At 26.8% G+C, this 12,070-nt stretch overlaps 1 protein-coding gene across 4 annotated transcripts in view; it reads left to right on the top strand.

Moving 5' to 3' along the window:
• The first annotated feature begins 9,538 nt into the window (after positions 1 to 9,538).
• The window catches only part of LOC126903137 (uncharacterized), a 14,850-nt gene continuing 12,318 nt past the window's right edge, over positions 9,539 to 12,070 (top strand). Inside the window, exons 1-2 of one of the 4 annotated variants that reach the window (XM_050681173.1) lie at positions 9,539 to 9,721; positions 10,167 to 10,205. In XM_050681173.1, coding sequence (XP_050537130.1) covers positions 9,625 to 9,721; positions 10,167 to 10,205 — 136 coding nt within the window. In that variant the 5' untranslated portion in view covers positions 9,539 to 9,624. The remainder of the gene's footprint in view (positions 9,722 to 10,166; positions 10,206 to 12,070) is intronic. The other 3 variants (XM_050681165.1, XM_050681154.1, XM_050681157.1) reach the window with 3 other exon arrangements.

Here is a 12,070-nt window from a genome sequence, read left to right as displayed (position 1 = left end):
GCTGCGACTACGACGACTACCCTCTAAATATTCTCTTACATGGAATCTGCGTCAGTATAAGTAATTATTTTGTCCCTGTGACTTAGTTTTTTTTTTATATGTATCATCCTAAGTGGTGAACATTATCTTAGATGATTTATTAATATTTTACACAGGAACAAGTTTTTATTTATTTTTATTATCATCTAATGTTGTCACGACAAATAGACATTATCTCTATTTTTATATAAAGGTTTTAAATATTATTGTGCCCTTCATTTCTCGACAGCCTCAAATGTGCTGAAAAGAGTGAAGAAGCGTAGTTTTATTTATTTAGACATAGTTTGTAATATATAAGAATTTTAAATATTATTGTGCCCTTCATTTCTGGACAGCCTCAAATGTGCCGAAAAGAGTGAAGAAGCGTAATTTTATTTATACAGGCATAATAGCCTTATACATTATCGCATATTCATAATAAAGCTTATTTGTGATTAGAATTAATTAGTTTTAGTAGTTGTACTTTATGCCTGTGTACCCGCCAGCCCTAAGGGACTATGCCAATTACCTTTCGGTAACGTGTAGGCAGTTGAGGTACAGAGTAGTACTAAACTTATAAAAATAGTATTTTTGAAGTGCGTTATATCCGTCGACAAGCCAGTTCTAGAGCTAGTAGTCCGGATAAAGTTCATCATAAAATATATAGTCCGTAAGATAGGAAACTACATCTTGGAAATATTCTCTGCGTGTGTACCCGCTAGCCATAAAGGACTATACCAATTACCTTTCGGTAACGTGTAGGCAGTTGACGTAAAGGATAGTAAAAGGTGTATTGAAATAATATTTAAAATATATTAGTGAAGTAACTGTGTCCGCGCCAGCCAAGGCTTTACGCTGAGAAACGCTGGGCCACCACAGTCTTGTTAATTATATTTTGAATATAGATAGATATATTCTTATAATTATATTTTGACTAGTTCAGAGTAAATTTTAAGAATATCGATATCGACTGTAGGGAATTCATCGAAAATATTATTAGTAAAAATACAGTATAACATAAAAGGAATTTAAAGAAAATAAAAAAAAAAAGGGTGACAAATTATAATAGACGCAGGTCCCATTATAGAGAACCCCTTTTTCTAAGTCTAATATACACAGAGAGACTAATTAATCGAAATAGACGCAAGACAGTATAAATGACTGTTGACACTGAAGGAAGAAATCAACATAAAACCAACTCAGTCAATTACTAAAGGAAATAAAGGTAAGTGCGAATATTTATTTGCTGCATGCCTTACTTCTAAAAAAAATCACGTAATAAACAAGAATAGGAATAAATGAGGTAGGGATATTTATTATTTAATAAATAAATATAGTTAAACTCCGAGATACGACTTTATTCTTACCATCTTTACCTCCCCTCATTTTCTTTCAACTCACTCATTCTTTTGGCCGCTTTCTTTTTTTTTGTTTATTACACTAGAAAGAAGTTTTATACAAGAAAATTTTTGTAAAAATTGTAAATAAATATATAAAATGGAGATGTATGGAAATTTACTCTATAATCCACTCATGTTTTCGGGCAGTAAAAATAAGAGAATAGATGTATTTTTAAAATCATACAATAGGGTAGCAGAAATCAATGGTTGGTCAGAAAAAGATAAATCGCTTTATTTAGTAGCTTTTTTGCAGGATGCAGCTCTTACTTTTTATAATAATATTAATTCAGAAAATTTGTCATGGATGGAATTAGAAAAAAAATGTATGAACGAATTTGAAACACATGGTTTTATTTTACGTTCAATATTAGAAAATAAAAGATAGACAGATGATGTGCGAATAGTAGTTTTTGTTTATGATGTTATAGATTTATGTAAAAGAATTGATAATAATATGTTAGAAGAAGAAATATTACGAAATGTGATGAAGGCTTAAAAACATGTATTATTAGATATATTAGTATGTTTCAAAATCGTAATTTAGATGAGTTAAAAAGTTTGCTCTTATGTGCAAAGAAATTTCGAAACCCGTTAATTTAAAGTTAAACAAAAATTCTGAAAAAAAACAATTTATGTTTGTATACAGCAAACAAATGTAATAATTATGTCTTAAAAATAAAAAATATCTCTGATACATTAAAATTCCACAGGGTGTTTAATAAGTTGGGAAACACCGATTTTTTGAGCCGCTATTGATTTTTTTAATAATTTTTTTTTTAGAGGCTAATTGAATTAATGTTCAACCCTAATGCATACTTAAGAAATTTAAATGGCAACCATTACTTTTTTTTTAAATTTTCGGTTAGGAAATTTTATTTATAATAAAAATACTTTTAAAATTTTTAAATTGGACAAGTCATTTTTGAGATTTTATTGTTTAAAAGCATCAATTTTGAGTTTGGAAGCACATTTTGCCACAGTAAAAACTAATCAATGTGTAATTCCGAAGACATAATAATCATAAATTGTCTGATTATTGTTGCTTGGTTTATCTTAATGATCGTACTTGAGCATGAATCGATCAATAAATATTGTTAAATTGATATTGTACCTTATCAATGGAATTATTAAATATCAATAAAAATATGATTTACGATTGCATTTTTTTCACGTTTACAAGTGAAAGTATATAGTTGTTGAAAAACATGTGTGTTATCAAATTAAATATTTTAGTCAATAACCAATTGTATGTTGTTATTCGTCAAAATGATTTTAACGCGTCTTTATCATTTTGCGGCATGAAAATTTAAAGGTTCTATGTTAGATATTTTCAAGTTAACTTTCTAATTTTTTTATTATTTATAATTTTCTGTAAAAATTAATCAATTTGAGAAATTATTATTTATAATAACTATTTTCATGTTGTGCTACATTTTAGCTTCGATGCGAAGCTGAGAAGGTATTGGTTTTACTATGATGTGTTTTTTTTTTTTTTTTTTTTTCTGTTACCACTTTTTCTCAGCTCTCACCCAACGGATATCTTTCAACGATACGTCAAAAGATCACAAATTGTATCTAGTCGAAGACATTACCCTTCAAAATTGAAAAAATTTCCCTCGTTCCCCGTAAATGGGGGAAACCTCCAAAAAAATTACAAATTTAAAAATCGCTAATTTTTGAAATTTTTTCAATTTTTTTTACTAAAAACTGCCGTAACTTTTTCAAAAATGAACCTATGAATATAACTTTTTTTTATATAGATGCTTGATGTCTTTATCTATCATTTGGTATATTTTTTTCATAAATTTAACCCTTAACCTGCACACAAGGGGGGATTTAAAATGACAACTTTTTCACAAAAAATTAACTTTTTCAACTTAACTTTTGAAAATGTTCCGGAAGGTCTGACACTTTTATATATATCTTAAATTAAAGCTAATGTAATGTACTTTAATTTGAAAAAAAAAAATTTGACCTCTGGACTTGTCTTCATGGTGAAAACGGCTACCGAATGCTATTTTTGTGTGAAAATTTTCGATTTTATAATTGACATTTTTTACTTTAAAGTGCTATAACTTTTTAAAAAATGTATGGATCAATACAATTTTTTCAATAAAAGTAGTATTTATATACATCATTCATTGGATATACTTTTTTTTTTAATCAGACTATTTCCCTATATATGAGGGTGCTTCAAATATAAAAAATGCATATACAAAGTAGAACTTTTTCAACTTAACTTTTGAAAATATTCCGGAAGGTCTGACACTTTTATATATATCTTAAATTGAAGCTTATGTAATATCCTTTAATTTGAAAAAAAAAAATTTGACCTCTGGACTTGTCTTCGTGGTGAAAGTTGACATCAAAGTTAATAAAAAATTACGATTTTTGTAAAATAATTTTTTTTTATATTTTTAACTTAATAATGCTCTAACTTTTTCAAAAATAAACATGTCAATATAATTTTTTTTTAAATAGATGCTTGATGTCTTTACTTATCATTTGGTATATTTTTTTTGTAAATCTGACACTTAACCTGCCCACAGGGGGGGATTTAAAATGACAACTTTTTCACAAAAAATTTACTTTTTCAACATAACTTTTGAAAATGTTCCGGAAGGTCTGACACTTTTATATATATCTTAAATTAAAGCTAATGTAATATACTTTAATTTGAAAAAAAAAAATTTGACCTCTGGACTTTTCTTCACGGCGAAAATGGCTACCGAATGCTATTTTTGTGTGAAAATTTTCGATTTTATTATTCATATTATATTTAACTTTATAATGCTATAACTTATTGAAAAGTTTATGGATCCACACAATTTTTTTATGAGAAATAATATTTTTTAATAAACCCTTTTTCATTCGACATACTTTATCTTAGTATAATATCTTATATATTAAGGAACCAGCAGATCAAGTAGCTTTTGGAATAAAACACCAATTTTTTTTAAATTAAACACTATCTAAAGATTTGCATCGAAGCGTTTTTTTTTGATAGTGATTGAAATCACTGTCAGATATCATTATACTTGATCCAACTATACCATGTCACAACTCTGCCGCGACCCCCCTGTGCTGGGTTTTTTTTTTATTTGTTTGATGTTGGCAGGATTGCTTCTGGCGATTTTTGATATCTATTATTATTGAGGTTTTGTGTTGTCGACGAATTTAGTTGTTCTTAGTAATTGTGTTTATTGTGTTACCATGGAAAAGTACACTACAAAATAAAAAATTTTGTGTCATTCAAACTTATTATAGAATCGGTGAAAATTTCGCAGCCACCATTCACCGACTACGTAAGATTTTAGGGCATCATAATGCTTCAAAAGAATCAACTGTTCATCGTTTAGTTACAAAATTCGAAGCAAGTGGTTCAGTTGAATACATCAAAAGCCCAGGACGTCCTCGAAGTGGTCGGAGTGAGACAAATGTGGCTTTTGTGCGTGATTCAGTTGAGTTTGGTACCAAGCAATGCTCACTAATTTCCTATGGCCTCAATTGGATCAAATGAACATAGATAACCTTTGGTTCCAATATGATGGTGAAACGTGCCACACTTCAGCAGAAACAATTGCACTCCTTCGTCCGAGATTTCCAGACCGACTAATCTCGTCGCGGGGAGATCAAGTCTCCACTTCGATCATGTGAATTTTTTTTGTGGGGTTACACTGTCACAAGTCTACGAAAACAAACCTAAAAATATGACGGAACTCAAGCGTGAAATTCAACGTGTTTTTGGTCAAATCGATGCAGATATGTGTGATTGAATGATGGTGAATTTCATAGACAGAGTTATTGCGTACAAGACTAGTAGGGGAGGCATATATTCGATATTGTTTTTCATGTTTAAACCTCAAGAACTTCTGAATCGAATAGTATGATTTTTTTTTCCTTTTTTTATGAAAGTAAATTAATTTTATAGCACTTTCAAATACAGCGTTCTTTTTGAAACATCCTTAAGGGTATTTATTATCACTGAAGTTATTATAACAACTGAAGAAAAATTATCAGGTAAGATTTTTAAATCTATAAAAATATTTATATTCTTATTTTATAACCCTCGAATTACAATACGAATCAAAAGTACCTCTCACTTTAATTCACTCAACAATAAACTTTTTTCAATATTTTATTAATTTTTGAGTTACGACAGCTGTATTCAATTTTTGCATAGTTAGAAATTTCTAATTTGCTATTCATAATAGAGTACATATTCAGTTATTGTATTTAATCAGAATATATGAACAGCCGTATGTAAAATTGACGTAAGCACATTGTTTTTATGAAAAAATTGTTGATATAATTTCTTTATTGACACTAAATAGTAAAAAGACGTCTGATTTTAAAATGTAAAGACTGTACATAATTACAACATAGATAATGATTGTCAAATAATATTTTATAATTTATGGCAAATTAGTACACAACTTCTTTTTTCTGCCGTCCAAAGAAACCTATGATTTAATTTATATTATGTAAAATTTTTAGCTATGCGATTCATTTATATAAAATACTATTGTACAAAAATCCCCTATATAATTTATATATATTTTCACTATACTTTTAGTTTATCATCATAAAATAGGATTTTACTTTAGCTCTTAAAATTTAAGTTAATTTTTTATTTTTTAATATTTAATACTGAGTTTAAACATATTAAATTGACAAAAACAAATTTATAAATTAAATGAAAATACTTATTTTTTTATTGCTAGACTGTAAAGATTAACAAAATATTTCAAATAAGTTCTATTTCAATATTTTTGCAAAAAAATTTACCATTATTTTTTATAAAATTTGAACAATATTGTAATAAAAATGTTATTGATACATTATTAAAAAATAAAAACCTAAAATTAAGAATGGCTAAACTTATTTAATTGTTCAACAAAAGGACACTACAATGTTTTGTTATACATTTTAATTAATAATAACGCAATACAGTTATATCTGCCATAGAGGATATTATTTAATTAAAATCTGATAGTGATAAAAAATTAAATGTTTTGATACAAATGTGTTTAAGGAAAGTTTCATTGTTCTAATCTTTATTAGTCTGTAACGTCTCAAATTCGAAGGTGGACCGTTTATAATTTTTTATTTTTTTTACTTATTTATTTTATCGCACGAAAGAACCATTTCCTGACACAGCGATGTCAACCACTCATTAGTTTTGCCACCGACCGCTAGATAAGGCGACAAAAGAGAATAAATATAATTAAAATCGAATTATTTATCGGTATTGATCCCTCCCAAAAGACTGGCCGTTATCGATTTGAAATTGCCGTTAGATCGGTGTTGGCTCTTCTCCATTTTTCAAGAAGTACAAAGAAGCCAAGTGTTCAGTAAGTAAGGCGAAGTTAAAGAGGTATGATGAGTTGTATGATAGGCTAGAAACAAAGGAAGATGAGAAAAAAATCTATGAAAAAGTAAGGGTAAGAAGGAAGGTGAGAAAAAAATCTATGAAAAAGTAAGGGTAAAAAGTAAGACTTGAAAAAGTAAGGGAGAAAAGGACTAAAGATTATCATCATATAAGGCGTATAAATAGTGTTGATAATAGTGTACTCTCGATTGATGATGATGTGAAAAAAAAGTGTAAAGAGTATTTTGAAAAATTACTGAATGAGGAGTATCTAAATTTGACATTAGAGGATTCTCGTGGAATTAGGGACTGGTAGATTTAATTAGTGAGAAAGAGGTATCGGAGGCTGTGGTATCAATGAAAAAGAATAAAACAGCGGGACCAAAATACCATTAATTGCTGTCAGATATAACGTACCCTAGTCCATACCCCGAATTAACTAATTTTTAATTTTCAGTTTTAATGTTTATAATTTTTTATTTTAGAAATAAAATTCAGTTTCATTTGTTATTAATAAAATTTAATGTGATTTTATGAAAACATTTCCTTTAAAAATATGTATTTAAAAAAATTAAGTACTTACAAAATTTACATAAACCTAAATTTATTAAAATAAAATACTTTTTTTTTCTTTATATTTTAGTCAATTGAAATAATTGATGGAATATAACAATTTTTTTAATTTGTTGAAGTTTTAAATCACTAATAATGTATGCAAAACAGCAAATTATCATTAGTAAATTGGTCAAAATTTGCTTTACTTAAACAAGTAGTAAAAGAAGAATCCGAAGAATCAATAAAAAAATTTTTGGTAATTTTTTTTTCTATGGAATCTTTAAACTACAAATTGTGGTTCTTATCGAAGAAAATTAAATTGGGTTATCCCTGAAGCGGCAAAAAAACAATAATTTAATTACATGTTATTGTAGTTTTTTTGAATCAAACAATATTTTCCTTTACGAAAATTAAAATTTTTAACAGTTTCCAAGAAAATAAATGTCTTATTCTCAATAAATCACTCTGTTTATGCTTAGTCAACTTACAAAATATAAATGATTATATTAAAGTATTAATAATTTTCAAAACACTAGTTCAAATGTAAAGCTGTAAAACAGTTATTGAATATAATATTGAAGGAAGTAGATAGAAGATGACCAAAAAAGAGATGGAGGGATGTAATTAAATGCGATATGAGGACCACTGATGTGAGCGTAGATGATGTGGGAGATCGTGCCAAGTAGAAGTTTAGAATAAGAGTGGCTGACATCAAATAGTTGAGATTAAGACGAGGAAAAAGAAGAAGAAGACTTGTTCAAATGTGTAAAGAATTTATAAAGGATAGACATTATATTTCTAGTGGAAAACACCTTATTTGAAAGTTAATCATTGATATAGGCTATATAAGTTGTAAGATGTAAAATTTTAATAATGTCACAAAACACTTTTTATTTTTCTAGTTGATAAGATGTAAAGAAATAATATTCTATTGTGGATAAATGATACTGTTCTATAAAAGTCAATACTATTGTTTGAAGTTTACGATAACCTTTAGTTAAACTTTTACAATGAAAATCTGCAGTGTTAGTTGATTTATTTTAAGACAAAAAATATAATATATTAATTCAGCTAAAATAAAAATTAAAGGGGCTTTAGATGTTTTATTATTATTATTATTTTCATTCGTTTTTTAGTTTTAATTATTCATTGAATTATTTTCAATAGTGTACGCGTTAGGAAAAAAGGTTGGGAGAAGTAAAAATATTCAAATAAAACCTTTTTGAGCAGAGTAAAACATTGTTTAAGGATCTAATGCATTTAATGCATTGTTCGTTTGTTTGCTAATCATTATTGCCAAAAAAATCAGATGGCAATGGGTCGACTGTAATATTGTTATTGTTATACTAAAGATAAGTATTAGTGAAATTAATTTGTTTGGTTTATTTTTGTTATTGCAGTGATGGACTTTTCGAGAAAATTAATGTTACTTTTTGTTCATTGTTCACAAGAATATTAATAATTTTGAAAATGATAATGGTGATTAAAATAATCTATCATTATGATAATATCAGGACAAGATATCAATACTTTGATCAATTATTAGACTTCAATGGTTCTTTTAAATATTTTAATATAAAATCATAATTTATCTTTTAAACTAAGGAAATAAAAATCGCTTTAATAATATATGGAATAGTAATAATATAATATTAATTAATCAATTTCAATTAGTTGATCTTAAGGCAGCTATAACATGATAAGTCATGCTAAATATGCTAGAATTAATATTATTCATTGTTGAATAACATTATTATGAATAATTATGTAAAAATTATTTACGCTAACCTATTTATACAAATTTTTCATAAACAACAAACAAAAATTACTATTTCAATAAAGAAGATAGCGGATAGTTGTGCTTTCTTTATATAATTGATATCATCACTATTATATTATTATATTTAATCTCAAATAAATAATGATAATAATACGACGATTTTATCAAATATAATGATTAATGGGTACTTTTAAGAAAATATGTTGATTGGTGACTTGTTTTGAATATTCTTGTTTTCAACTTTGTTCTTTTTAGTATGTCAAAAGTCGACAAATATTTTTCTTAAATCCATTATAGATTTTCAAAAATATTTTCAAAATAATAATATATTAGATACATGTTTACTTTATTACTATTATGTTATTTTATTTTATATGTTATTTACTGGACTAATGACCTGATATTTTAGTATTTAAACAGTTTCTCATGATCTCTAAGACAAAAAAGTTATTAACAAAACTATAGAGCTAAACAAAAATTATTTAAAAAAAAAAGAAAATATGCTACCATCAAATTCAATTATAATGGTTCTTTTATTTGTAATTGTTGTTTTTATAATCAACCCAAGTTGTTCGAAAAGTTCATACAAGATAGTTGGTATGTATAAAAAATTTCATGTTTATCATAAAAATTAAATATCCATAATAATATAGTTATGTAATATATGAGTTTTAATATATTTAGTATTTTAGTTTTTTAAATAATATTTTATAAGTAGGGTTTTCTATATTTTACTTTAGAATTAATTGCAATAGCTGTATATTTTTTTATTTTATCTTAAATAAAATGATTATAGTTAAAATAAAACTTTTAGTCCTAAAATTGTTTATTCATTTATTATTATGCATTTTTATTATTATTTTAATATATTTCATAATTGTGTTACTGTATAATTTTAATATGATACATTTTTTTTTAATCGAATATATCAAAAGTTTGATAATAAGTTATAACCATGTTCAATTATATGAACATTATTGTAACTTACACAGGAAATTTTTTTGTCTTTGTAATTTTTATTTATATATTATACATGTTGTAGGATATAAAAACAGTGAATATGAACATACAGAAAAAGGTGGTAATTTTATTATTATTTTTTTAAATAAAAAACATTCTTTAAGTATGCTTATTCTCAAAATGAAAATGGTTGTTTTTAAAATTACACAAATATATAAAAAGAAATCGAAATTTCAATAGATCTTACATATAAATATATTTTTCAAAGATATTATTTTTATTTTATCCATTCAGAAATAAAAAAATAATAGACTACGTATTATTTATGTAAATATATTATTACTAAAGTAAAATTGAAATCACAAGTCTTGATAAATTAAAAAACGGTAGCACAGTTTGGACACGGCATAATACGAGACCAGTTAAGATGATATCTAACAGTGATTAAAATCACGAACATAAGAAAAAACGCAATAATGCAAATCTGTTAACAGTGTTTAATGTTAAGACATCAGTGGATTATTCCAACAGTAAAAAAACTTCTATTTCCTTATTAATATTCTGATTAGAAGTTTTATGATTCATAAGTATAATATTTATTGTAACAATTGTAATAAACAAAAAGAAGACAAGAGGGTAGGTATGTAGTCTTGTAATAAATAAAATGGCTATAATAAGGTGGCGAAGGAATGTTGTTAAATGTGTTTGGGGTTCGGGGTGTGAAAGAGAAGAAATGTAACACAGGTGGCCAATAAGGAAATAATAATCGTAGCGGGCGTAGTGTAAAAAAGATGGGCACCAATGGAGAGTAAAAGTGGCTATAGATACCCGGCATAGACTACAATAAAATGAAATAGAAAGGGATCTCGGGGTATGTATGCTTGTGTAAAGACGTCTAATGTATGAATAAGATGAAATTACAAAGAAGGGTCACTACCTAGCTCCTGCACAGAAACGCGTACATTAATTTCCGGCGAGTCACAAGTATCGTGTTTTTTATAAAAATATTTTAGTTTATTCTCAATGACTTATCCTATTCTAATTGTTTATTACTAAAAAATTCTTCAGTAAAGGATCTATTATAGACTTATTATGTAAACAAATGTTCCACTTACCTCTGACTATCCTGATATTCTCTTGAGATGAACGATGTTGTTGATGTAACAATTATCGATGTATACGTTTACGCATTAATGTACGCAGTTATATTTATACGGTTTATATTATTATTAACTCGCGTGTTTAACTATAACTACTTTATATAACGTGTATAACTACTTTTCTAANATAACTACTTTATATAACGTGTATAACTACTTTTCTAATACAATTCTATATTAAATCTACCCAAGGTGAAGTCTAAGTTTATTATAACTCTGTCTTTTGTAAAAACCTTTTGTATATTTATGTAGTATAGTTCTTGACCTTGTNTATATATATGTAGTATAGTTCTTAACCTTGTATATGGTGTTTTACCTTAATATATCTATTATTTAATAATTTATAAAGCAAATAAATAACTTCTAAGCAACATAACTGTCCTGTGCAACAAACTATTTCCAAGTGGCCTACGTCTTTTCAGTCGTCCAAATAGTGATCTAGGGTAGATGCGAGCTCAATTTCAGTTCTTTGCACAATAGATTATACTAGTGTCCTACACTACGATTGCCGGCACTATGGCATAGATCAGACTAGCTGGTCGATAAGTGGAGAGACACTTTTAGTTGTTTAGTATGATGTTAGTTATAAATATATATTAGTAAAATATTAGTTTCTAGTATAATATTTCGACTGTGATTTATTTGTATTTCGTAGCTGGGATATACCAACGCGAAATCTCAAATAATATCTTTGTCTTTATGCAAAGAACCTTATGATATGTGGCCTACTTCTTTTCAATCACCTGTAGGACGACCTAGGTTAGATGCGACTGTACTATAGATTTATGCACGATAAGTTATGTTAGTGTCCTACACTCCGATTGCC

This window comes from Daktulosphaira vitifoliae, unplaced genomic scaffold, assembly GCF_025091365.1.
Source record: "Daktulosphaira vitifoliae isolate Bord-2020 unplaced genomic scaffold, ASM2509136v1 Scaffold_1, whole genome shotgun sequence".
Taxonomy (NCBI): domain Eukaryota; kingdom Metazoa; phylum Arthropoda; class Insecta; order Hemiptera; family Phylloxeridae; genus Daktulosphaira; species Daktulosphaira vitifoliae.
The sequence above is the reverse complement of the archived record's forward strand: the minus strand, read 5'-3'. Positions and strand labels throughout refer to the sequence as shown.